Raw genomic sequence first — 27,367 nt, 5'->3', positions numbered from 1 at the left:
CTGTACCCAAACATAGAAAGGGAGAGAATAATTGACTCATTCCATCCCTAAACTGCAAAACATGGAGAGGGCCACAGCTCCAACTTCCTCTCTGGTATTTCTCTGGTACCTCCAATGCATTTATACCTAAGCAAGAAACACTTCTGAATCAGGATCCTCTTGTTAAGGGAGGGTGTAGGAAGGGATAAAACAGATTTACTGAACAGAACCCAACTTCTGAAGGAAAAGTGTAACTAAAAATCCTTATGCTTTACTACATCCACCCAGGCATCAGCTTCCAAGAACTTGGAACTAGTGCCTTGAGTTCATATTTTTAGACCACTTCTAGTGCTGGGGTTTACGCCTCTCTGTAAATAGGGCAGATATGTACTGCTTTATGGAGGCGGGCCATGCTATATGGCTTTATTTTTTCAGGAGAGAAGTCTACAGAAAGCTGAGCAGCCTTTACCCTACTCATGCTTGTATGCAGTATCTGGATGCTTTCCAGCAGCTGGAGAAATACTGTGGCTACCAAGAGAATAACATACCTCAACTTCAGGACATCTCCAGATTTTTAAAAGGTCAGTCATGATGAACCATGGTTTATTCCAGGGTTTCCTGGATATGTTTGTGCAACATATATTGTGTACACATATAAGCCATCTCATACGACCCAAGCTGCTGAGCAGAGCTGATTAGCTGTAGGGTTCCCTCATGCAAGAACAGCTGTAGCACAGGGCATCAGTACCAGGCATATCTAGGTATGAAGCTGTAGGTAAGCTTGTGTTTGTTCTGCGTCTGGGTGCAGTTATGGTAGCACTACTCAGCTAACTCCAGTGCTAGCAGCAGTGCAGCCACACAGCACACTGCTCAGCATGACTTCATACACAGGTTTTCTAGGGGTTTGGCTATATTTCATGCTTCTATAGCTACGCTGCTCATAAGATCCAAACACAAATACAGGTACATACCTCTAAAGTCCTCCTTTTTTGACAGTGTCTGAGGCAGGATGGCAATATTTGCTAGAAGAAATGATTTCCAGGACTCAAGTCAACAGCTACCTTGAAACAACACTGCTTCTTCTGTCTTAGTCCCATTTGCCACACTAAACTCCTTGATACCTACTGTGTAGCTGTGACAGGAGAGCAAAAAGGCTGTGGTACTAGTTTGTAAGTGCATGAAGATGTGGCCTTAGATGAAAGAACACATAAGATTGCTAGGCTGACCTACCTCCTGTTTCCTGGGGCCTGACTAGCAAGAGACACCAGAGGAAGGGAGACTGCATTATTTTTGATGAGGCTGCATTTGGATTGCTAAATCCAGGTGCTTTCTGTCAACCAGCTGATATACAGAATCATAGAACACTTAGGGCTGGAAAGGACCTTAAGACCATCTAGTTCCACCCCCCTTGCCATGGGCTGGGACACCTCACACTAAACCATGTCACCCAAGGCTCTGTCCAACCTGGCCTTGAACACTGCCAGGGATGAAGCATTCACAACTTCCTTGGGCAACCCATTCCAGTGCCTCACCACCCTTACAGTAAAGAACTTCCTTCTTATATCCAATCTAAACTTCCCCTGTTCAAGTTTGAACCCGCTACCCCTTGTCCTATCACTACAGTCCCTAATGAAGAGTCCCACCTCAGCATCCTTATAGACCACCTTCAGATACTGGAAGGCTGCTATGAGGTCTCCACGCAGCCTTCTCTTCTCCAAGCTGAACAGCCCCAACTTTCTCAGCCTATCTTCATATGGGAGGTGCTCCAATCCCCTGATGGTCCTTGTGGCCATCCTCTGGACTTGTTCCAGCAGTTCCATGTCCTAGGCATTAAACTTGGCTTCCACTTTTTATAAGCCTCTTTTTTCCTTCAGAGTTTCTTCAACAGCTCTTTATCCATCCAAGGAGGTTTCCTGGCCCTCCTGGTGCACCTCATTCTAGTTGGGATGCAACACTCCTGAGATTGTAGCAGGTGATCCTTGAATATCAACCAACAGTCTTGGGCCCCCTGCCCTCTAGAGCTATTTCCCATGGAACCTTACTAAGCAGGTTCCTGAAGAGACCAGAGTCTGCTCTTTTGAAGACCAGGGCAGTGAGCTGGCTGCATGCTCTTCTCACTGTCCTGAGGGTCTCGAATTCGACCATCTCGTGATCGCTGCATCCAAGGCTGCCCTGGAGAGTCACATTTCCAACGAGCCCTTCCCTGTTGGTGAGCACGAGGTCAAGCATGGCACCTCTCCTGTCGGCTCCTCTATTACTTGCAGAAGGAAGTTGTCTTCCACACAATTGAAGAACCTGCTGGATTGCTTGTGCTGGGCTGTACCGTCGCTCCAACAGATGTCAGGCTGGTTGAAGTCCCCAGTGAGAACAAGGGCCTGCAAGCGTGAGGCTGTTCCTATCTGTCTGTAGAGTGCTTCATCCACAGAGTCCTCTTGATCAGGTGGTCTGTAACAGATCCTCACAGTAATGTACATGAAGGGCAACTCCCCCTCCCTGTCTGCCAGACCTGTCTTTCCTAAAGACCTTCCATTCCAACACTCCTGTCATAGGAGCTATCCCACCATGTTTCTGTGATACCTATTATATCATACCCACATAGACGTGCACACATCTCTAATTCTTCATGTTTGGTCCCCATGCTACAAGCATTTGTATAGAGGCATCTGAGCCAAGCTCCAAATGAAGCCGGCTCATTGGCTCTGAGCATTTATTATAGGTGCTGGCAACTGACTGGGTGTGTTGGGATGGAATGATGCCCCCTTCCCTCAACACATCTAGTTTAAAGCTTCCTTGACCAGTCTGGCAAACCTCCTACCAAAACTGTGCTTGACAAAAGCTCCACCAGCCCCCAGTAGACCTGGCCTACTAAATTGAGTCCCATGTTCTAGATACCCAAACCCCAGACTATGGCAGCACCCTTCTAACCCTTTATTAACCTGGCCAATCCTTCTAGCCTTTTTAAGGTCCTCCCCTGTATCCTGGAGAACTGACGAGAAGACAATCTGAGCCCCAGAGCCTCTAACTACCTCTCCCAGGTCTCTGTAGTCCTTTTTTATGCTCTCTAGGCTACTGATATCTATACCACTAGCACCTCCATGGATCAGTAGAAGTGGGTAATAGTCAGTGGGACCTACTAGAGCAGGCAGCCTCTCTGCAACATCCCTGATCCGTGCTCCTGCTAGGCAACACACCTCCCTTGAGACTGGGTCAGGCTGACAGATGGGTACTTCTGTTCATTTCAAAGTAGAGACCCCTACCACTATGACTTGCTGCTTTTTCCTGGTGACAAAAGTATTGATCTTCTTTACCAGTGCATCAGCCGGTTGTTCATGGTGCGAGTGTGTTTCCTCATTTAAGGCTTTTAAAGTTTTCTTCTTTCTCAGGAATAAGGAGATCTGCCAGAGAAAGGAGGTCAGCTGATCACTATGATGAAATAAATAATAAAAAGTATGGCTTAACTTTAAGTTATATTTACATACAATATTCAGGAAATCTAGTCACCCGCTCCATGTATCAGTAGGTGATGCTAGTGAACTTGCATGAGCTTTCTGTTGCTGAAGTTTTCTATGACATTGCCATCTTTTAGGGAAGATTAAGTTGTTCAATGACAAAGATTTTATTGCGCCTTTAGTGTAAGGAACCAGAGGGTTGGCATATGAAAATCATCTCCCATGAGCACCATTACATACAGCTGTAGGGATTCTTCTATGTTTGCATTATGTATTTTCCTTTCTATTCAACTATCCATTTTACTTCCCTCCTATACTAACTAGGCTGCTAAAGTTATTTTAGTTCCATTATATGGGGCTTTGACCTAATATCTTATCTTTGATGATTCCCTCTAATAAGAAGATTGACATTACTGCAAGGTCCCTTTGTTACAAACTCAGTCTGAGCACAGGCCTGCATCTGCAAGGCCTGTAAAATCTGTGTTAAAGACAGCTTCATGCCAAGCAGCCACTGGATGAGGGGTATGATTTATAATGAGTTATAAGTAGTGATTTATTACTAATTCGGGTAGCTCTTACCACCAGTGTTAACAAGGAGAGAAATTTTTCTCCTCGCAACTCATCAATCAACTGTGCACTTAGGCTCTTTCCTGTCTTAGAGTTGAGCACTGCAACACATCACTGTGCTGCAGTGCTTAACCAATCAAACCTTGACCAAACTATAGACTGCAATGTGTCTCCCAGAATTTCTGGCATACAGTGGATGTATTTCAACTACAGCCTGTGTGGAAATGCATAGGGCAGTTCCTCCAGTCACTTGGTAGCTCCTGGTGAGCCCTGAATTGCCCCAGTCTCCCATGTAGGACATAAATCCTAGCACGTATCTTTGCTAAATACTACCTCTAAGAACTGGAATATTCTTTAGCATATGTGATGCTAACACTTTATATAGAATGTAATAGAACAGAACAGAATAGAATAATTCAATTGGAATAGACTTGCAATGATCATCTAGTCCAACTGCTTGATCAATTCAGGGGTGACCAAAAGTTAATGTTCCACATGCCTCTTTAAACACTGACAGGCTTGGGGCATCAACCACCTCTCTAGAATGCACATTACGATGTTTGACCACCTTCTTGGTTGACAAATGCTTTCTAATGTATGCCCAGTGTGAACATCCTGTGGAGCAGCTTTGAAAAACCTACCCCTAGCACAGCTTTGAATTTAATAAGCTGTAGAGATGCAGAAAGAGAGAGGAGGGGATATTCTGTTATAACAGATCATGTTATAACATGATCTGTATGAGAGATCATGTTATAACCAGCCCTCACAGCCAGATAAACATCCATCTTCTCTTTTGCCCAGCAGTATCTGTGAACTGAAACAAGTTATTCCTTTTGACTTCAATGAAAGTTGAACAGTAAGATCTGTCTACTGTTATGTGACCTGCTACTGAGGCTGGTCTGAACAGAAATGAACTTTGCATCATAAGTACTTCATAAGTACTTAAAGGGGGTTTAAATGGTTAACCATGTAACTGTTCAACCTGTCAAGTGTTTTTCTGAAGAGTTAACTAGATGAACCTAAGCACATCTTTCTTTCTAGGAAAGATGTTAGGATTTAGGCATTCATTGTCCTCTGCAGCTGGAAGAAATTACAGCCAGTGAATTCAAGTAAGCTGACACTACAATGCACAGGACTATACACATGAGTTTTTAAGGCCAAGAATTAAGCCTTATAGATCACTTTAGGTCAACTGCTCAAGACCTTTTCTTCAACTCATTTTTATTTCGTAGGTCTTTAGGCAGCAAGTCCAATCAGCCACACCCCCAATTCTCTGCTGATTGCTGGTTTTATTGTGCAGTAATGAAATAGAAGTTCGGATTTTGCAGATATTACCTCCAGCAGATAACTTTTTCCTATGGCTTTTCAAGACAACTGGCCAAGTCTGTTCCATCAGCAGACTGTCTGATTCACTGGCCTATATTTAAAAGGGCACCTCAGGGAACATAGGCTGTAATTTTCATTTTCCCTCCTGCTCCTCCAACATGGATGCTAAAGCAATATAAATTTTCCTAGACTCTTTCATAGTCCTTCCAAAACTGAGTTACGTAGGGCTTAGTTCTCGTCTGATATGTTTTTCAGCTGTTGCAGTTTTCACTTTACTCAGACTCAGAATTTAACGCAAAGATGACTGGATTCTGAGATTTTCACATTCCTCTGGATTGGTTTAGTATGGCATCAGCAGCAAGGGAGTACCCTTCTTGTGCCAGGTTCTGATCAGTGCCAAAGGAGGCATAGTTGGTAGACTGTCTGTTCCCTCAAACACTCTGCTTTATTAATTGGGGATGGGGGAGAATAATAAGCTGCATTATAATCTCTTCTGATTCCCTGTTTAACTCTGATACCTTTGCTCAGCATATAAAAAAGATGAAGACATAATCTCCGTGGGTTTTGTTGAGGTTCAGCTTTGAGGTAGTTCTGTATGCATTACCGTTGTATTTGATGCGGCAATAGAAGATAACCATGACAAATGCTCACCACCTCTACCTCACATTGTCAAGTAGAAGCATTCCTTGCTGTCCACTAAAGTCCTGTATCACTTCAGATGTTTTGTCTCTTCTAATTCTTCCAGTGAAGTCTTCCCTTCCTCCCCCTTCCTTTTTCTTCTCTCTCTTTTTTTTTTTTATATAAATGAGAGAAGTGCTAATTGCCAGACAGAGCAAGACAAGAAATGCTGGAAGAAACATTAAAAACCAAACCACCCCAAAAACTTGTAAATGGCTTGGTTTCTGGGTGGGATTTTTTTGTTTGTTTACATAAAAGAAATTAGGTTCCAGGATTCATAACACAATAGAATATGGACAGAGAAGGGAGAATAAAGCCATTTCTGATTTTTTTTCAATGTTGTTTTATACTTTAAAGACGATGAAATGTCATTTATGGGAACTGAGAATGCAACACAGATTTTGAATATAGGCCTTCAAAAAGGCTATCATTGGCTCTCTTTTAAAGCAGTGATTTTCAATTTTCTTAGCTTTGCAGACCACCAATGTGTTTCCCATGGAAATGCAGATTGTGTATTCTGCTGACCATAGGGCTGGTTATTTTGTTAGTCATCTCTAAAAGACCTCTCAAAGCAGGGTGTCCTGGAGTAACACTGATAGCTGAAATTATCGTTCCAAATTTTTGCATCCTTTGGTCCTGTTCTATGGACACATGCAAAGCAAAACAAGTAGTATCACATGACAGGGAGACTGTGCAGTTAGTTCTAGAAAAACATAATGGGAAAAAAAAATCAAAAAACCCAGAGGAGAAAAATGGGTGAAAACACTGATGGAAGCTGATACTAAATGGTTAAGGCCAAATTTCAGCACCCTTATCTCTGACAAGGACCTGTTTGCTCTTTCTTCTGTGTGTTCCCATTCTAATGAAGTACAGAAGGATAAAATAGATAAGAAGTTTTTGCCAGTGCTGAGCTAGTTTATACATATGGAGCATGCATTCATAAAGGGAAATGAAGTTGAATAGTATGCTCTAAATCTGCCACTGAGATATGTTGAACTAGGCCCATTAAGGAGCAGAAGAACTGCACAGACTGGAGCAGACCCAGACCCATGGTCCACCTTCCGTCTTCAACAGTGCAAGGTACTAGGGCTTTCAGTGTAAGGAATAAGAAAGTCTGCAGGACGGGGCTAAAGAATAACCTAGTACTGGGGAAGAGCCAGGTGCTCTCAGATAAGGGTAGGGGTGGGATGCAGCTCTTATTCAGCTCCTGTTTTAGTTTTACAAATGTTGTATAGGAAATGAGAGAGAGAATCCAAGAATGAATAGACTAGTCAAGACTGAAAATACCAGTTCTGTTCCATGTTTGATCGTAAGGATCATATGTGACCTCATATATACCACTGATATGTGTGACATAGTAGATAAATGTGTATAAATGTGCTAAAAATGTAAACTGGAGTAGGCAGTATGGATAAGCGTATGATGGATGGCTAGGTGATTTGATGTTGCAGTAAATGGACCCATAGCAGCTTAGGAGCATGTTGATAATGATAAGCCAGGATGTTCCTACTGTGCTTTGGAAGAGAGAGCTACTGCAACAGAGCACAAGAGTCCTCTGAAACTGGTTACCTGAAGTACGTGTGCCATGTAGTTAAGCCTAGAAATGCCTAAATTCAGACTTACTTCCCTTTGCAGAGAGAACAGGTTTCCAGCTGAGACCAGCTGCAGGGCTGCTGTCTGCTCGTGACTTCCTTGCCAGCCTGGCATTTCGTGTCTTCCAGAGCACACAGTATATAAGGCATTTCTCTTCTCCTATGCATTCCCCAGAACCGTAAGTTTGGTGCCCTGGCACAGTTTCATTCTTCTGAATGTGTTGGGGGAATCACTCTGGAGGTCTGTCCAGTAGTCCACAAAATGAAACAATTTGAGAAACTGGTAGCTGGAGAGTTCGAAGGGGAAGTCATGCATGAGAGGGTGTGGATCTCTGTCTCTCTTGCAAAGCTGTCTGGGGAAGGAAGAGACTGGAGAATATCTGGTTTAATCTTTTCATCCTGCCTTCAGTTACCATCTGCTGGGGTTTGATTGCCTGCTGTGAAACTCTCCCAGTAAGTGCTGGCCAGACAACAGCAATTACATTTCATGAGAAATTACAAGTTCACACAGACTTTTGTTGTATGCTGGGACAAAACAGGAGCCTTTCAAAGATGTTGTGACATAGGAGACTGGTGCTCATGCCATCCCAAGTGAGACAATAGCCAAGGCAGTGGGGAGTAGCTAGATCCCCATGGTGAAAGGGAATGCTCTGACATGTTCCCTCCAGAGACAAACCAGGTATGGAGGCAGCTACTGTGGAGCATCTCCCACATTTGTTCCCTCTGTGGATCTACTGGCTGAAGTCCTTCACAGGAAGTTCATGTAGGATAGGAAAAGATACCTTTATTAAATATAAAGGTCACTTGTTTTCCAGAGACTGCTGCCATGAGTTACTGGGTCATGTTCCCATGTTAGCTGACGAAGAGTTTGCCCAGTTCTCACAGGTAAGACGCTTGTTATGCTGGCTGTTTAACCAACTGCTCTGGCTAGCAGTCCAGTTGTGCCTCAGAGGCATGCAGCTCACCATGCTTGAAACACTAATTTAGACTTGAGTTGCAGCCTCAGGTGGTGGGCTAGCAGCACTCTGAGAGATGTTTACTCCAAGGGAGTGGTAGCACTGCTCCCTGTGGATATCGTGTAAAAGGAAGGATAGGCAGTGCATGTGGGACTTCTCTGTGGGAGGGCCATGCCAATTTGCAGAAGGATGCTAGTGGAGCCTCTGTGGTGATGCATGTTTGAGCTGTGCTGACTATGCTGTTCCTCTGGTTTCCTGTCCTACAACCACATGAACCTAACCAACAACAGCCATCGAGCCCCCAGGCTAGTTCTGTCTCTGGATGTACATTTTTATCTCACATGATACTTTAATTGTGTCCATCACCGTGTCATTCATTAGAGTTGTTTTTCCTTTTACAACTCACCAGATTCTCACAGCATTGCTCATACTGATCAGGAGGCTCCAAAAAGGAAACAGGGCTTCTTTGTATACAAAGGGGCTATTTAGTGTGAGCAGTGAGCATCAGACCCAAGGGAACTCACTGACCTTGTGTAATTAAAGACTTCAGAACTATGAATGTCCCTCAAAACCATAGCTGAGGGAGGAAGATAACTCACATTCTAGGCTTATCAATCAGTGGTCAGTGTGGAAACTGGCAATAAGAGCACAAAGGTCACACAATATAGGTCCTTGTCAGAATATCTTTTAAAAAAAGCCAGTTTACCTCATACAATGTGGTTTCCAATTGTATTGACTAGGATATATGCCAGTTTCCATTTTAGACATATATATTGTTTGTTATCAGATTCAGATGAATACTACTTAAAATATCCTAGCGATCTATAATTTATTCTGGAAGAAACATCTTCAGTTCAGTACCAAGACTGAAGATACATTAGAAATAAGAGATTATAGCAATTTCAGAACTTTCAGCTTTCCTCTTTTTTTCATCTATAACACAGATTATACAGCATGGGATCACATTAAATGAATTTCACATTTCACTTTTTTTTTTTTTCCCATGAAGTATTTTCACAGCTGAAATTCACCCCATGAATATTCTTTTTTGTTCCATTCAATATGAGATGATGAATGGTGAAAATGCCCTAATTTTGATTGTTTTCTGCATGATATGGCTCCCGGGATAGTTTAAGATGAGACATCTACAGATTCTTATTGTGAGAATAACAACAGGGAGCACAGACTGGAGTAAACTGAATCCTCCCTGAATGGATCTGACCCAGTCATAAGGGCTGTCAGAAAGAGAGTGAAACACAGAAAGGCAATGGCCATGATAAAACCCACCTTGCTGTCCTTCCTTCTTATGCCTTCCCATAAATCTCTACCACGAATAGTCCAGCATTAAGACAAGAGATAGTTAACTTTACACAGAGAACACTGAGGATTAAACACTCATCTAATGTTGCTCCCAGTGGTATGTAGCTGGGGGCCAGGGAGAGGTAGGCATCCTGGAAGCCATGGAAGGTCATTTTGGGTGACAAAAACAATGAATAGTTCATGCTATTCATGCTAGAAATGATGTGGTCCTCCCCCTTCCCCTCTTTCTCTCCCTTGGGCTGAATAATCACACTAGTGTAACACTGCCTGCTTGCTTACTTGCTTTAGGATATTGGACTGGCTTCTCTTGGATCATCTGAAGCGGAGATTGAGAAACTGGCCACAGTAAGTACAGATGGCAGTTTAATATCAGAGGCAAAACTCAAACGATTCACTGCTTATCCCTTACTGTGCAGGGAAGGCTCTTCTGCAGTATCTCAGATTAGCTACGAAAATAGGAGAATCAGGATTATTGTCTCTCCTCATGAACAGTAGGGAGGTACTGGAGCAGGGGCTGGAGCCCCTGTGGCAGACCCCAGAAGCATGTGATTCCACCTGAGGGAATGCTTATACTTTTTGCTTCTGTAAGAATATACTGCCGAAGCTGAGTTACTACAATATCAACCAACTCACTTTCCAGATTCACCTAGTAGACTGGATACCCTATCTGATTTCTGCATTTTCTCCTACATAAGGTGCGGAGAACTGTCAGAATTTGTTTCACTCTATAGTCATTAATCTCACAAAATAGGTGAGCACTTAAAAGCAAGTTGAGAGCAGGTACTGCCATTCAGTTCTGAGTCACTAGGCTGTATACATCTGCCAAAACAAGTCATGCAGTCCCTTGCTGCTATCGTGATTTGTTCTGAAAGTGGGCTGGAGGCCACATAATTTGTTTTTCCAATAATGGCAGCTATTTCCAAGTCTTGATGATTTTTTCAAGGGAGGAAAGAAGCCTTACCTTCCTGCAGCTGGGTGAGGCTCATTCAGGAAAGGGGGTAGATGGGAGGAGACTGTCATTTCTGAAATTCCTCACATCCCCCAGCTCCACTCGTGGTGCACAAGAGATGGAAAATTGCCAGTGTTTATGTTGTCTCCAGAATGCCAGTAGTACTGCATCTTGTATCCTGTTAAAACAGTGAGAGTTGAAAGAACCTCACTAATTAAAAGCCAAATTCAGGACATCTAAGATAACGTTTAAAAGAATTTTTCCTCCTCCTTTCGAGTCTCATTCTTCAGACAAAAAGACCTTCTGCTAAATGAGGAGATACTTGAAAGACTTTTCACTCTGAAATAATAAGAATTAAGATTATTAACACAATTAGAATGAAGAATTATTAGCTGTACTGTAGAGAAAGCATCTTAGGTTTCTGCAGAAAGAAAGATCCCGGCATGCTGTTTCTCTAGAAGTAAATTTGCAGGCTGAAACAAAGTCATCAAAATTAAAAGATACGAAAGAGAGTGGGAGAAAGAAATAGAAGAAAGTAAACAGCAGAATAAACAGAATGGCATAGAGTTTCAAATTATTTTACAACCTGCCTGTAGTTCTTTGAGAAGGGTGTTGAGAATGCAATACTTACGTCTAAACTGAAGCCAAAGTCAAGCCCTGTGTACAAGGCAGCAAAGACCTATGTGTCCCTAAAGGAGCCTTGAAGAGTTGCGACACAGAGCCATATTCTTGAAATGCCTCATGTTTTCCATGTTTTTCTTTTGCACAACATTTATCCAGCTGCTCAGGGGTCAGGCTTTGACCAGAATTGGTCCTTTACTGCCCATTTCCTTAGGTGCTATAATAAGGGAAGGGCTAACAGGTTGGCAGAGCCAAGAGCTGCTTTTATCCCACTACTGTCCAGCAGGTAAAGGAAGTATGGTCCTAAGCATACTTTATTGCAAGAGAATCCCAGTGGCACGTATCTTTATTTTCAACATTATAAAGGTATAACTGGTATAAACTTAAGGGGCACATTGCTGCTAAAGGAGAAGTCATTCTTCAATTTTTCTGAATGCTATCACACAGACAAAGGAGAAAGGAAGCTGCCCTTTCAAGTACCTTTCCTAAGGTCTTGAACCTGCAATAGGGGTCTGCCTGTCCTTCTGGGAACTATGGGTTGAAATCTGTCAGCTTCCACTGACTGTGATGAAACTCAGGTCTAAGAGGTTGCAGGGTAATTTGTAACATCTTCCAAAGAAAGAAGGGAGTAGGACTTTATGTTGTTATGTACACATATAATTATCACTACTGGTTTGTTTTGTTGGTTTTTTTTTTCATTTTTTTTTGGGGGGGAGTGATAATAGGAAGGATGGCAAGTTCTGAAAAAAAATATGTGTTTGTTACATGCATTGAGAGAAAAAATAATTTTCTTAAAATATACAAGTGTAAAATTTAAAGATAAAAAGACATTAAAATATAAGGATGAAAGAAAATGAAAGGAAAAATGAACTACCTGTTGAGACTGTTTTTCACAAGTTGTTCTTATTACCAGGTTTATTGGTTCACTGTGGAGTTTGGTCTCTGCAAGCAAAACGGATCGATCAAAGCTTACGGGGCAGGACTGCTTTCGTCCTATGGGGAACTTATGGTATGTATCAAATGCATGGGATTGAAAGATTTCCATAATGTTGTTTGCTGAAATCTCTGGTAAAAGCAAAATATTGGTTCTTCACACAAACCAATATGATGTAAAATACGTATTTTTCAAAGAAATTAATTCTTCCTTCCCAGAAGCTACTGAGTAGGGGAAGAACTACTGTAGGATTGTACCTGTCTTTCACCTAAAGAGATGAAATGCAGTGAAAGCAAACAGCCTGTAAAACGTTAGATTTTCTTCATAGTGTTCCTGGCCAGTTAATACAGTTGACTTTTAACATCAAACTCATGTACCTTTCTGAGTTACACACTAGAGGGCAATATTATGCCTATAATGAGCTCCGATACTTCATCCATGCCATTGCCATTTATGCATATATGAATCAGAAAGTCATCGACAGAATAAAGTGCAAAGAAATTGTAAATATCACAGACACTGACAAAAAAGAAAATGCTTTAGTATTTCACATTCATAAATACATTTCAAAACTAAATTTATGGAGATTAAAATCTGCGTACACAGATTTGACAGTGTCCTGCCTGGACAGATTAACTGTAGAAGGAGGGGCTGTACACCTTTACAAAAAGGTTTCCCCTCCTTCAGAAAAACAGCTTACAGGGGAGGCAGTAATTTGTCCTCAGTTTCACAGAGCCCTGAAGCTAAAAGCCCTAAACTGGTATCACTAGGTCTCAATTGCTTTGGGTTGTGCAGATAATAGATGATTTTTTTTGAATTAGTAAGAGCCAAAGGAAAATAAAAAAACATTCTTTTCAAGCATTTTTATAGACCAGAAACCATTTGTTTTCATGGGTGATATATCTTAACACATAGACACATCAGCCTAACAGCTAGCTACATGATACATTCATATGAAACCATTGCAGGATTAGCACAGCTTGGACTCCCATAACTGGAGATGGTTGGATTGTTATGACAATAAACATATTACAAAACTCTCCTAATGGTATACAGGTCAGCTAGCTTTCCAGTCAATGGACAGAAGGAAGAAACTGCATGTTAACATATCTCAAGACATTTATAATAGGAGTCCCTACAGAGGGGCAGTTGAGAGTTAATATATAGAAAGGGGAACCCTCCCACATGTCAGCCTTCCTGCTGAGTTTAGCATTGGTTTTCTGCCAACACTTGCAATTTGGAGACTTTGTGCATAAATTCTGGCATATGATTTGCAGAGCTTGCTTTTGTCCACCTGATAAAACTAAAAAGGTCCAATAACAAAGCACAGTTCAAGGCAACATTTATTCTACTCTGCCTGCCTGAATACCTTATAATTTTAAATTCATTTACATGTTAAACATGCTACTAAAATAATGACTCCAATACTTACGTAGCTTTCTTAGTAATATGCACCACAGAATCTGTCTGCGTGATGTTACCTCCTTTTTTCTGTTTAATTCTGACACAGATGAAGGTAAAAGTCGCATCAGAAATGTTCAATTTGGTGGCTGAAATTGAGTATATCAAATTTACTCTCCTCTCTACCCTTTTGTTCACCAGACACTGACTAGCTCTCCTGCTTTTGATTAAAGTGGTAGGCAAGAGCTGCTTGTTCACAAAACTGTGCTATATAACACAAAAGTATAACTGCACCTCTAATTCCCTGCCACTAAGGTTGACAGTGGAAGTGTCCTTGAGTTGGTAAGTGGTGGATTCTTTTATCATCAGTAGTTGTTGGGTAATGCTGCTGGATAAACTTTTGATACAGCTGGGTCCACCTAAGTCTTCATTCATCACATTACTGAAATTACATGCAGATGTGATAACATTTATATTTAATAGGTGACGAAGAAAGATTACCCCGCTTCCAAAAGTGTGTCCATCTTGCATGTAACACCTAAGACAGTCTGAAGATGGGCAAGCAATTCACCAACAATGTGGCTGTATGCCGTGTACAATCCCTATGTGACCTCTGCAAGTACATCACCACATAGTTTTTGAGACAGCAGCTTAGTGGATTCTGTGCACTTCACCTTGAACATCTCAAACTTCTTGTACACAGATTAATTATATCCACTGCCTTAAGTGCTGAAGTTTCCTTTTACAGGTGACTTATCTCACAGGTTTTTATTTGGAAAAAAACCAAAATAAAAAAAATGTTTACATTGAATCATTCTAGACTGCATAAGCATCTGATTCTAACTTCAGTATGGAGAGTGGCAGTATGAGTAAAGTGCTGAGGTCCCATGCCTAAGCACCTGATAGCAACTTGAAAATGTATACCAACTGTTTCTTTCTCAGCTGAAGAGAGGAAATATGTGTAGTGCAATGCTTATTTTATAGAAGGGATATTTTTAGAGGTACAGCAGTGTCTAGGCAGCTTTGTTAGAGAAGATGAAATTTAGAAGATAGTGAGGCTTATGATAGCTTTCAGTTTCTTACAAAGCTCATTTTGCAGTCTTAGCCTGGCTCTTGAGAAAGCTCTAGATAAGTTTTGCTACTGCATGGGAGAAAGCCATTGTCCATCCTTGTAATTATCCATCTGTTTTCTCAGTATGGGTCCAGATGAGGGCTTCTGCATGGAGGCCCCAAACTTGGTTCCATATGATTTAGCTGATCAGCATATCTGGCACAGGCAGACTAACTGCAGCTCATGTGATAGAAGGAGACATGCTGTAGCAACCTGCGCAAAGAAGTTTCCTCATTCCTGAAGGTTCCAGAGCCAGGAACAGCAGGATGATGAACACTGAGGAGGCAATAAAGGCAGGAGTTAATAAGGCTAGGTGGCTGGCTACAAGAAGACAACATCTAACCAGCTGGAGAGGGTGAGCAGCAGCATGTCCAGCTAATGTTGTCTGAGAACTCATCATCAGCAAGGAACCTGGGAACATCTCTGAACTGCAGACTGGACCGACTGTCTGTGGGTGTGTGACTGTAACCCAGGGAACCACATCCTGACTATGAAATCTTCAAAATGCTTTCCTCTTCTCCACAGCACCCACTCTGACCAGTTTGAACTCAGCTTCAGGTAGTTTTTTTCTGTGGGCTGGTTCTGCTCAAACTGGGGTCATAACATGGGAGAAGGGCAGAGGATAAGAAGTAGAGCTAGAAATCCTCTGCATGTGATTTGCACTTGAATATGTATTATTTAACAAATAATTTAGTGACAGCAGCTAGGTATTAGAAGGGACAGGATAGCCATACCAAGTCTAAACTGAGTAGTTGTAATGGGTCTGACTGCTGGCCAACCTTGCCTCCTCTGAACTGTAAGAATTCCTCTCCAACAGCTCTCAGTATTGCACTGTTTATTTCACTATATTCTGTCAGCTGTTCTACATTATCCAAAATGCTTCTCCTGTTAACACTCAGCTGGTCTGTGTCCTACATACTGTAAAATCTTATGGCTCATACCACACTTCTGGCAGCACTCAGTGCTACATATGCTTTTCTTGCAGCACAAGAAGTACTTAACTTGTAGAGGCCTTTAAGGCCATCCGGTTTTAAGCTGAACTTCCACTGAAATCAATGGGATTTCAGTTCTGCTTCAAAACTGACAGCATAGTGGGACCCCTGTCAGGTTCTGAGTTTCTGAAATCTTTTCCCATTAGTCCCCAGAGCTTCTAAGATTATAAGAGCAGCCTCATGTTTGTGTATACCATCCATCTTAGATTGTAAGAGTGCTCTCCAAGATTTATTCTTCAATTACACACTGCAAATGGAGAACAGGAAAAACATGATCTTTTAGCAGTTTATATATAATTATTTTTATTTTTTAAGGCCTGTATTAATTTCTGCACCACTTCTGCAGCAAATTGGCCTACCAGCTAAGGCAGGCCTCCAGTGATGGAGAGTTCAAGTTCAGTTCAGTGTAATATCCAAAACTGTGCTTAAGGTACTGTCTGCATTTTTCCAGTTAGCAGATTGAGCTGAAAGTCTTGTGAAGTGTCATGCACATCTACTAGTTATATACAGGTACCATGGGAATTGGTATTTGGATCATCAAACAATGAAGGGTGGCTTCTGAAGGCTGGGGAAGAAGACAGAAACACAAACAGGCAGATCTCAAAGAATAGGTGGGTATTAAAAGGCTGTCCCTAGGTGGATGGGGCCCACTGCCCAGGCTGAAGGTGGAAAGAAATGTCTCAGTATCGACTGGAATGAGTTGTGTTTTCCCTTTTTGTACAAAGTATCCTTGTACAAAGGACACTTCATCAAAGTGGCCATGGCACTCCCAGCTTGGACAACTGGAGACCAAACCAGGTTTTAGCACATCTACCAGCGCAGCTCTGTTCTCACTGGAGCTAATCTGGCTTTAAAATATCTCACTCAGGATTCAGGGGCAGAAAAACCATGCAGGAGCTCACTTTAAGCCTGAATTGTGCTGTTTTCCCAGGACTTTGTGCATGTGCTAGATAGCCAATGCCAATACCTGAGCAACCATGCTGTTCCCTGCTCTGGTGCTGGTTGGTTTGAAGGTATCTCCAGTATGTGTAAACAAATAATAGTTGTGCCTATGGACTGCAGTGTGGACATGAGAGACTTCCATAATCCTCCTGTCTGCCTAAGGGGACAATGTAGAAGGACCTGAGAAGAAAAAATAGAAGAACCTCTGTGGGCCCAAAACACAAGCATGCATCCACAGAGTATAGTGCATATTTATATATTGGATTTCAGGGAAGATTTTAGGTGGCTTAACTGGCATGGAGCTGTGCAAAAAATACAAGGAGCATTCTGTCTGTTCTTCCTTGCAGCAGGAAATGTGAAATTTGTGGCTGGGGACTTTGAAATAGTGCTGCACAGGTCTGTGAATCTTCTATGATACTAGCTGGAAAAGAAAGTAGCACGAAGTTATTTTTTTTTCTAGATATTCAGTTTTCAGGGCTGGCATAGACTTTCCCCTCCCTGTCTGAGAATGTGGCCTTGGTACCAAATCATACATCACTTTAATGCAGGAAATACGTGTCTTGGTTTTCTCTTTCTTTTTTTTTCTTTTAAAAATTATGTACTATTTGGTTTATTAGCTACTAATTATGAAAAGCAGCTTTCACCTGTAACAGAACAGGACCTGATATTACCTTCAACTATTTCGCAAAGAGCATTTCATGGCTATGTGGGCACTAATTCTTGCTACATTCACTCACCTGCTCTAACCTATGTTGTTCCCATTGCGAAGTATGCTTTATCCAACAAGCCAGAGTACAAGCCTTTTGATCCAGAAGTGACTGCAGTTCACCCCTATCAGGATCAAGCCTTTCAACCTGTCTATTTCATAGCAGAAAGTCTGGAAGATGCCAAGGCCAAGCTTCAGTAAGTAAAGTGTTTGTAGGTGTCTTCATTGAGGGGGGCACACTGGCTTGAATCCTAATCTCAAATACATCCACCTCAACTGCATTAACCATGGCAGGCTATCTCACTGTGCCCTTCATTAGCACAGTGGCTTTTTCACAGCAAAGGTAAACATGAGGTTGTTTATCTCAGAAAAGCTTCACAGAAAACCATAACTATATATTGTTACTCCCTGTCCCATGCTTCATCTTAGCAGTACCTCATTTTAGCAACTTCTGAAGTAAAATCTGAAACTGAACAGTAAGAATAGAGAGCAACCCAACAGTTGGGGTGCCAATGTGCTAGTTCATACAAATAAGAGGTCATGAAAAACTGATTTACCCAAGGCCATGCATAAATTTTATAGCAGACTTAGGAATTAACATGGATCAGCAGGGGTCTTAAAAACAAGATTGCCTTTTTCCTCTGATTATATCTGCACAAGAACGCAGAATCAGCATTCACAGGCAATCTAATTTCTACAAAGTAGCTGACTGCAACTTGAATAACATTATTTCAAATTAGCTAGAGGTGTTTCTAAATGCATTTCTTTGACTGTGTTATGCAGTAAAGATTTATTCTTTTTAAAGTAAGCAGGGTTCAAATCCTGGCCTTCATCTCCAACAGTTAGAACAACATAACCAATTCTGGCTGGAGGCAGGAGGCTGGTTGTGGAACTACTGGGGAGAAAGCATGCAGGAGCTGAAATGAAGAATTTATTAGAGGAAGAGAATGTGGGCCAGACTTCCCTACTCCCCCTGCCTCTTCCCTAGAAGCACTGTCTGCTGGGGTTATAACAATAGCAATTTAGGCCCCTCATTCTAAATGTGAAGGTTCACAGTCAGTTGTTAATGTGTGTAAAAACGTGGCTGAGAACTCACTGGCAGAAATAAGAAGACTTTAAAGAGTATTTGACTCAGGCAAACCTGAAAAGAACTTGCAAGGATAGGGAATACGCCATTCTCAGACTTGAAGCTTTTTCATACATGTTTTTCAAGATAGCTGTGCAGCCAAAGCAGCTCAAAATAACCAAAGGCACAAAAACCTTGTCAGAATTAAAACCATAAAGCAACATCAGAATAGGGGGCTCCTACCAGCATGTACTTAATGGAAACATTGTCAAAGATGGCAAGAAATCATGATTTTTTTTTTTTTTTTAATAGAGACAGAAAAATAGTCCAAGATACCTACTATCAACAGGTTTTTAGAATTTTACGGAGAGCTACTCCAGGTTATTTCTTGGAAGTGAAGGCAGCAGACATGCTGTGTTCCTGCATTCCTCAGCTTGTGGTTGTAATAACTCTGAATTGTGCTAGCATAGAGCTGTAAGAGCGCAGGCGGGTCTGAGCCAGCCACACTGAAAAGCAGGCACTGCAGATCTTTTGGGCTGCAAGTAGCTCAGCCGTGGGGAGAGTGTGCTGCACCAGACAACGTTAACGAGTAACAGTGAGGAGGTGTCACAGCAGCCTCTGCTCTCCAACAAGTCCATGCCTACATATTAAGAAACCAGGTCCTGCAGGTTTTACGCTTTGGGAAACGAATTCTGAATTAGCAGCTCTGTCTTCTTCCCTCCACAGAAACTACACAATGAAGATCAAGAAGCCCTTTTCTCTGCACTACAACCCATTCACCAGCAGTGTAGAGGTTATGAACACACCTCAGAAAGTCAAGAAGGCACTCTGTCAGATGAAAGGGGAATTGAAAAACCTCTGCTTGGCCCTTGAAAACATCTCTTAAAACTACAGCAGTACAACTCACCTGGCACTGAGATACTTGTAGATGGTTCCAGCACTTGAAGATTTAGTGATGAAGTTGTAGTTGCATATGAAAGTTTTTAAGCCGCAAAACGGCTCCGTTAAGCTAATCTTTTCACTGTAAATTAGGCTGCTGATTTAGCCACAGTAATAAGTTCCTATTGAGTATATTTCAATGACAAGCAAGACCAAATTACTCCAATTTTTGGTAGGTGATATGAGCTACAGCTGTTTGGAGTGTATTTATCTGTTATTATTGGACTCTTACAGGTGTTTTTTTAATTCACCTGCCACCTTTTCAAGTTATCTGTCACAGAATAGCACAGTAACTCTTCTGCTACACAGTCCTTTACTTGCTGCTTAAATGACATGATCACAGTCTTTTTAGGTTGGCTAGTTGCCTACTGTTAGCAGTCCTTGCAGTTAGCTCATTTCTGTTAGCAATTACTATCAGCTATTGTGCTCACAAACTATGAATGGTTCCCTTACAATGTGCAAATGCAAAAGCTTATAAAAGGAACCCTTTACTTCTGCTCACTATTTATTTTTTAGACACTCATTTCATTCAGTAGCCTTCAAATATGTCAAAATAATTTCCTGTCATATTTGACTTCTCAGAATGTTTGTCCCTTGGCTAAAAAAAAAAAAAGGCAGAAAATAATAGGCTCATGATACTCTGGTTCTGTCACATACAAGGATGCTTAATTTAAAAAGGAATTTTGGATCCTGGAAAGGAAATCTAAGTGTAAGGAATGATTTTTGAAGAAGCCTTTAAAAAATAAAGTCCCATTAGTATTTCATCTTCAGATACCCCTGAAGAACTTCAAAAGCAAGCTATGCTTTGTGTTTCTTGTTGATGTCATGATGATTGTAGTAACAGCCAAAAGGCCAAATATATGGAACACCTGGTGCAAAACTTAAGATCAACCACTAGCAGCCATACAGCTTTGCTGTGGAAACAATATCAGATACATACTCCAACTCATCTTGCTCCCTCTCCAGTCCCTCTCTGAGATGTGTCTGAAATTTATCTATACTCTACAGGATACGTTTCCCAGAATAGAGCTCATAATTACATTTTTCAGACTCCCATGCTCTTTGTGTCCCCTTTTTTCCTCTCTTATCCACAAGTAGAGACTAGTTCAGGAAAAGACAACAATGCTTATGCCTAGGATTCCTTCTCCTGTTAACAACAGTGCAGAGTTGGTGCAGGTTACAAGGGCAACATGGATCTCATGGCTCAGGGTGGGTGATCATGATCCACAAGTGTCAAGGTACCTTGTGTAATTTAGAAGCTCTACTTATTTTTTTCAAAAGTAGATTGGATAGTAGGCTCATCCACGGCTATCCACTAACTGCCAGTGTACAGGGTATGAAGTTTGAGGTAACTGTGATGTGCTTTGGCTCTTGATGGAAAATGAGTCATCATCTTTGCCTTAACTGGTTGCTGTGGGATAGGAGCATGCACACAGAAAGTCACAACAGAACAATTCAGATGCTGTTACTGCATAGAGCGCTTATCTCTGTAATTGGTCCATGCGCCAGGCTCTAAAGAAAGTATTATTGAAAGTTAATGGGATTTTGTCTTTTAAATCTTCATGTCTATAAGCACATCAGAAAATTATCCCGTGGGCAGTAATAGAGTATTCAAGGTTTAGGAAGCTGCTGCAATTGCTCCATTTTATTAATACGTGGTGATGCCTGAAATATTTGGAAGTATCTTGGCAAAAATGGCTCTGAAACCTCTTCCACTCAACAACAGATACATCCCAAGTTTATTCTTTGTTTTTAAGTCCAGGATTCTTCTGCTCTACTCCAAGAGAACACTTGCATATCATAAACTCTGTTTTGGTAGAGACAGTGACAGAGCTGAAGTGAGTTCCTTTGCTTCCAGTATTTTTCTGCTGTGATGGAGAATGATCTCTCAGCATACTTTCATGGATTTAATTCTACTCATCCTGCTAATACACACGCAGAGAAATACCATTTCTCTTCAGAGCAATTTGTTTTGTTACATATTGTAATAATTTATCTGTCTTATTCCTGCCAATTGGTGCGTAGGCAAAAATGCTTGATAGTTCGCAACAGATTGTTTTCAGAAGTATCATTTTCATCAATCAGTTGTTTTACAGTGAAAATTGAACCATGTGCTCCAGTTTTGTGTGTTTTCTTTTTCTTTCTTTTTAAGTGAAAGATAATGCCAGAGCGGAAGAGCTATCAAAATATTTTCTGTAGACGGACTCTGTAGGCCATAGGGTCTTTTTCATGTATTCCCTCTGAAACAGTTGGATGTGGAGTTTAGACTTGAGCTTGGCTATTGCTCAGAACAGACCTATATTTGGAAGAAATGAGAGACCTGATGGATTTGTTTTGCCCAAGGCCTCACACTTTCCTTGGAGGGACTCCAGGCCCGCCCACACACCCTTGTCTTTTCCAGTTCCTGTAGCAAGGAGAGAAAAAGAAACCATTTGGAGCCAGATTCTCCCACCCTTACACACGCTGAGTAGTACCCGATCTCTCTTGAACAATCTCAGAGACCGTACTGAGCCTATTTAAAGTGCTGTACACAGACAGTTAAACCAGGATTGTCAAAACCTCTGCGGGTGTACTTGCATTTTTATTGTCTTAATGACAGTCAGGCAGTGTATGCGGCTAAGGTAGGATCTAGTGAAGCTTAGCAAAGCTTCAAAAGTAATGAATTTGGCTACCTGAACTTTAAAGAAACATACAAGTTTTTCCAAAGGAGGCAAACCTTACCCTCCTTACTCAGGCAAGACCTACCCTAGGATAGCCATGTTTGACACTCCCCTCTAAGAAGGTCCAAATTCTTCTCTTCTGATTCAGTGTAGTGATAAAGTGAAAGCCTTCAGTGTTACATCCTTATGAGGTACACTGGTCATGCTGCTTTTCTAATAGTCATTCTTTCATTTCCTCACAGAACCCAAGAAGTACCTCATACTCCTGTCAGTCTAAAGCAGGGGTGATGGGGAAGGCAGTTATGGGGCCTCCTCATGAAAATAATGGCACAGAGGAAAAAGCACCAACCAGTAAAAATATGTCTTTTTGTCAGTTTGCATTTCAGCAGTTTCACATTAATCTTGCACAAGAAGCCTCCAAAGCCAAATAAAACACATCTTGTGACTTGAAACTGAACTGATGAACTCCCCATGGGTCCTTTGCTTATCCGATAAACTTATTTTTCCTAGATGGAGTGCATTTAGAACAAAATAGTGTATGTTATTAAATCTGTATTGTGTTGTTCTGTTATACATGGGAGAGTTAGTAATTCAGTTTGTGGGTTTGGGTTTGTTTTGTTTTTTGGCTAACCAAGTCTATCCTCTACCAATTTTGGTCCACCTTCAAGCCTCCAGCTGCTTCACTGCTTCCCTGCAGATTTACTAGGGATGCCAAGGGTACCACTGTGTAAGGAGAATACACAGTTATGCAATTTGGGGAATTTGGCAGGACAGGAAGAGGAAATTTAGGCAGGCCTCCCACCCACTCCCATGAGAAATAGTATTGTATTACAAGGCAGAGCTGTCACCCTCAGAAAGACCTTCTCAAACATTTCCCCCTGGATCCCTTAACATTTTGACCTTTATACTACCTGGTGAACATAAACCTTAATTAAGTAAAGACACACCAAAGAGGTGGAACAAGAAACAAACAAACAAACAAAAGACTTCCCAAGAGAGGAAACTTCATTACAGTCAGTATTCCTTGTCTCTGCTGATCCATGGAGAAAGAAGAAAACAAAACAGAAAAGCAAACTTCCATGGAAATGATAGCGTATTCCTGAAGAAACCTAAACCATTAAATTGTTTTATGTACAACTATACGCACGAAGATCCCCTTACACCCATCACTGAAATGCCATAATTTACCCAGTAAATCATGCCCAACAAATTAATCACGCACAGAAGTGTAACATGACTGCTTGAGGCAAGGAATGAAGCTACCAGGAAAAACCCTCTGGTATCTTTGCCTTAGGCACGTACTGCAAAAACAGAAGGTTCTCTGGAGCCTGCTTCTGCAGATATCCTACAGCATGGAGGAATTCCAGCTGGCAAAGAAACAGAGGGGTATATACATACATCCCTAGTAATCTCACCCACCACTAATCAGGAGTTTATACGTGGGCTTTGAGGTTTAGTTAGAGGACATAACTTCTCAGCATTCTTCAGCTGGCTTATGATCAGAAGTTGGCAGAAAGGGTTACTGGCTGTATCATATTAAATATACATTAACTTTGGGTAATGCTGGTGGCTGAGGCCCAAAGTGAAAGAAAATCTCTGGCACTCTCTCCCACCACAAGAATTCCTTAGGGGAAAGAAAGTCAGACTAGAAAGAGTCTGGCTGAAAACCGGCAGAGCAAAGGGATGAGGAATGGAAAGGGCCAGTAGATAGGCCTAAAGCATATTTGTTTTGCATATGCTGTTTCATTGTACTTGAGAAACATTTCTGCTTGAAAGGGAGCTTTTTAGCACAAAGGAGGAAATTTCCTACCTGTAGAACTGTAGATGAACCAAGGCCAGCTAAGCTTTCTTAACTGTGCCTGAGGAGCTTTAGCCTTATCTAAGGACATTTACTTTCAGCACAGGATACAAAGGTTAGAAAGTAGAAAAGAGGTCTTTGTGAAAGGATTTTTTAATAGTGTGTGGGAAAGCTGAAGCTGATGAGGTCTTGCTGCCCTGCAAAACATAAGAATCCTAAATTTTGAGTGAAGGATACCTTAGGAGGGGAAAGCAAGCTGCTGGCCAAGCACTACCCCTACGGCAGATGACTGTGAAATCATTAGTGCTGTGACTGTATGGTAGGTTCTGTCTTTTACCCTGCTTATCTATTTTGTCAAGAGTTTTCTTTTTCTCTTTATTTATTGATCCCTTTGACCTGTGTTTGCAAATGGCAAAAATCAGCAGACCGAACATGAGAAAGTTCAATATTGTTTTCCCAGGATTTTGATGGAACTTAAGCAACAAACGGACCCTCTTAAACTTAAACCTGGCCGTTGCCAAAGGTGGTTAAGACCTAGTGAAATAGTTACATTTGGGTAAAAGAGGTGACAGCTGCCATTTAATGTACCCAAGCCAAATCTTTACTCCCATCCACAACCAGCAGTGTTAGCCTTCAAGCTACGTTTTTCACAAAAGATAGACTTTAACATAAACTACTAAATATAAAACATCATAGCACATAACACCTGTCGGGTAGAGTAACTAGAAAAATCCTCCAGTTTCGAAGTTCAGTATCTGAACTGGCTGGTTTGTAACGATTTTGGACACCATTTAAAATTATGTGGCATATTTCAGCTGTCACTTAAGTTGTGGAGTTTGAGCATGGCATGCAAGAAAACAGGATATGCTGTTGCCTTTAGCAATGTCAGTTTGACCGATCCCACTTAAAGACTATGAATCAACAGCAAAATTTCTGTGGACCAGGCTGAGAGCTAAAACATGGAAGTAAAAATGACGGATTCGTTCATAGTCATGTTACTGTGCAGCCTTTAGTACTTTCCTCTTACATTTACTGACAGAGAAAAGAAAACCCAACTATCAGTATTATAGAAATATTCCATGAAGTGGTAAACTGGCACACTGTAAATATTCTGACATAAATAGACAATTAAAATGGACTTGTAGAAGGAAAATACCTATTAGTTTGTTTATTAACAAAAGCCGTCTTTCAAGAACATCTCACAATATTACATGGATGATCTTCTTTACGTTTTTAAGTATTTCCTTGAATCAATCCCAAAACTGATGGGTTAGAAATGGTATGTGTGTTGGATGATGGTATGAATTTTGTACAGTGCTTAAGTCTTGTACTTCAGACATTTCAATTTGGTCCTTTTGCATTAGTTCATATTTCTTGGTTTAAATCTGAGTAAACAAAATGATTTCACTAGATTCTTGTGTCTCTAGTGTCCTACAAAGGCAGGTTTTATAACTGAATCTGAATTTTAGCCCCCCTTTACAAAACATTATGTTAGCTGCAGGGAGCTTGAGGGGGAAGGGGTTTCATAAATGAAACTTGCTAATTGCTGTGTTGCTTCTAACTTTTTTCCTATTACGATCTTTATCCCCATGCAGCAAACAAGTCAAAGCTTACCAGAAGGAATTTTCTATTACAGATGTATCATCCAATAACTCTGTAAGTGCATATAGTTTGGTAATGATTCCACTCTCTCACTAATGTGGTAATGGCTTTATGATGATATTGCCTGTTTGGGTTGTGGCAAACCATGCAAGCATATTTTCTCAGTACTTGATTAGTTTCTGCATTGATATCTTACTTGGTTAAATGGAGTTAGACAAAAAACAAATTCGAGTGGAGAAAACTGACTTTCCTATTGCTTTGACATCTCTATTTGTCCAGGAACCAGACTGAAAAATGAATCAAGGAAGCAATGATGTCATTATGCAGAAAACTAGAGAACACATAATTTATAACACCTTGAATGGCAAAGATGGGCTGTACAAAGATTTTTCTAATTAATTTATGAAAATTGTTCTTTATATTCCAGCAGTTTTGTAAAGTCTTTAGGTTCTGACTAACAGCTGAAGAAACTAAAGTTATTACAGAAGATTGTTTGGCCCAGTATGATTCCCACTGATGGCTTAGTTTGTATCTTAAGGTGCTATTAAAAAGTTATTACAACACCAGTTACAAAAGAGCTGTCTTAGGCTATGCTACATGGCCTGCTGTGTCGCCTGAGAATTCATGAAAGGAAGTTTGAATTTTGCACTTTCTAATATATCAGTTTTGACATTATGGAATCCTGTTTATATTTGCATACAAGACAGAGTAAGATAGATAATATCATAGAATTGTAGAATCATAGAATAGCTAGGGTTGGAAAGGACCTTTAGGTCATCTAGTTCCAACTCCCTGCCGTGGGCAGGGACACCTCACAGTAAACCATGTCTCCCAAGGCTCTGTCCAACCTGGCCTTGAACGCCACCAGGGATGGAGCATTAACCACTCCTCTGGGCAACCCATTCCAGTGCCTCACCACCCTTACAGTAAAGAACTTCCTCCTTATATCCAAATCTAAACTTCCTCTAAGTTTGAACCCGCTACCCCTTTTATCCTATCACTACAGTCTCTAATGATGAGTCCCTCCCTAGCATCCTTGTAGGCCCCTTCAGATACTGGAAGGCTGCTGTGAGGTCTCCACACAGCCTTCTCTTCTCCAGGCTGAACAGCCCCAACTTTCTCAGCCTGTCTTCATACTGGAGGTGCTCCAGCCCCTTTGTCATCCTTGTGGCCCTCTGGACTTGCTCCAACAGCTCCAACTTGCTCCAACTTGCTCCAACAAGCTCCATGTCCTTTTTATGTTGAAGACACAACTGGGAAACATGGAGCAAAAAGAAATAATTTTTTACACAAGTAACCAAACTCCTGTAAGTGAGAAAGAATGTGCTTCGGTAGCTGAGGGCACCAACAAAACCCAGCAAGAACTGTTTTGCTCTGAATTCCTCCTACAACACCATCACAGAGTCTTCTGCTAGAAATTTCTCTCCAGAGAAACAGATTCAGCATTTGTCACATTACCAGACTTCCACCCTCAGTAAAGAAACTGTTATTTTTGGTATGACATGGAAATTTGTCACTAGCAAGATCTCAGTAGATGAAATTAACATATCTTTAAGATTAAAGTCTTTGGTACACAACCTATTTCTCCATGGCACCTTTGCTATTTCACAGTATTGGTCACTGGAAGAGAGGATCAAAAGGACAGCAGGGAAGCATAAATGAGAGTCCTAGATTCATGGTAGTCCCGTGTAGTAATTTTGCTGCACTTGAGGCAGAACAAGGTGTGAGCAATCAGATCCTGAATTAAAGGACCACTATTCCATATGGCTGCACAGGAAG

General features: G+C 41.2%; 1 protein-coding gene across 1 annotated transcript in view; it reads left to right on the top strand.

Moving 5' to 3' along the window:
• The window catches only part of LOC133274979 (tyrosine 3-monooxygenase-like), a 30,683-nt gene extending 10,409 nt beyond the window's left edge, over positions 1 to 20,274 (top strand). The window contains exons 6-12 of the mRNA XM_061464624.1: positions 415 to 560; positions 7,635 to 7,770; positions 8,407 to 8,476; positions 10,156 to 10,212; positions 12,351 to 12,446; positions 17,587 to 17,720; positions 19,316 to 20,274. Of these exons, the coding sequence (XP_061320608.1) occupies positions 415 to 560; positions 7,635 to 7,770; positions 8,407 to 8,476; positions 10,156 to 10,212; positions 12,351 to 12,446; positions 17,587 to 17,720; positions 19,316 to 19,475 (799 nt within the window). The 3' untranslated portion in view covers positions 19,476 to 20,274. The remainder of the gene's footprint in view (positions 1 to 414; positions 561 to 7,634; positions 7,771 to 8,406; positions 8,477 to 10,155; positions 10,213 to 12,350; positions 12,447 to 17,586; positions 17,721 to 19,315) is intronic.
• The last annotated feature ends 7,093 nt before the right edge of the window (positions 20,275 to 27,367 follow it).

The sequence above is a fragment of the Pezoporus flaviventris genome, unplaced genomic scaffold (genome assembly GCF_033815535.1).
Source record: "Pezoporus flaviventris isolate CSIRO_AGI_PZ_B2104156 unplaced genomic scaffold, CSIRO_AGI_Pfla_v1 ptg000002l, whole genome shotgun sequence".
Classification (NCBI taxonomy): Eukaryota; Metazoa; Chordata; class Aves; order Psittaciformes; family Psittacidae; genus Pezoporus; species Pezoporus flaviventris.
Note: the sequence above shows the minus strand (reverse complement) of the source record. Positions and strands in the feature narration are given on the sequence as shown.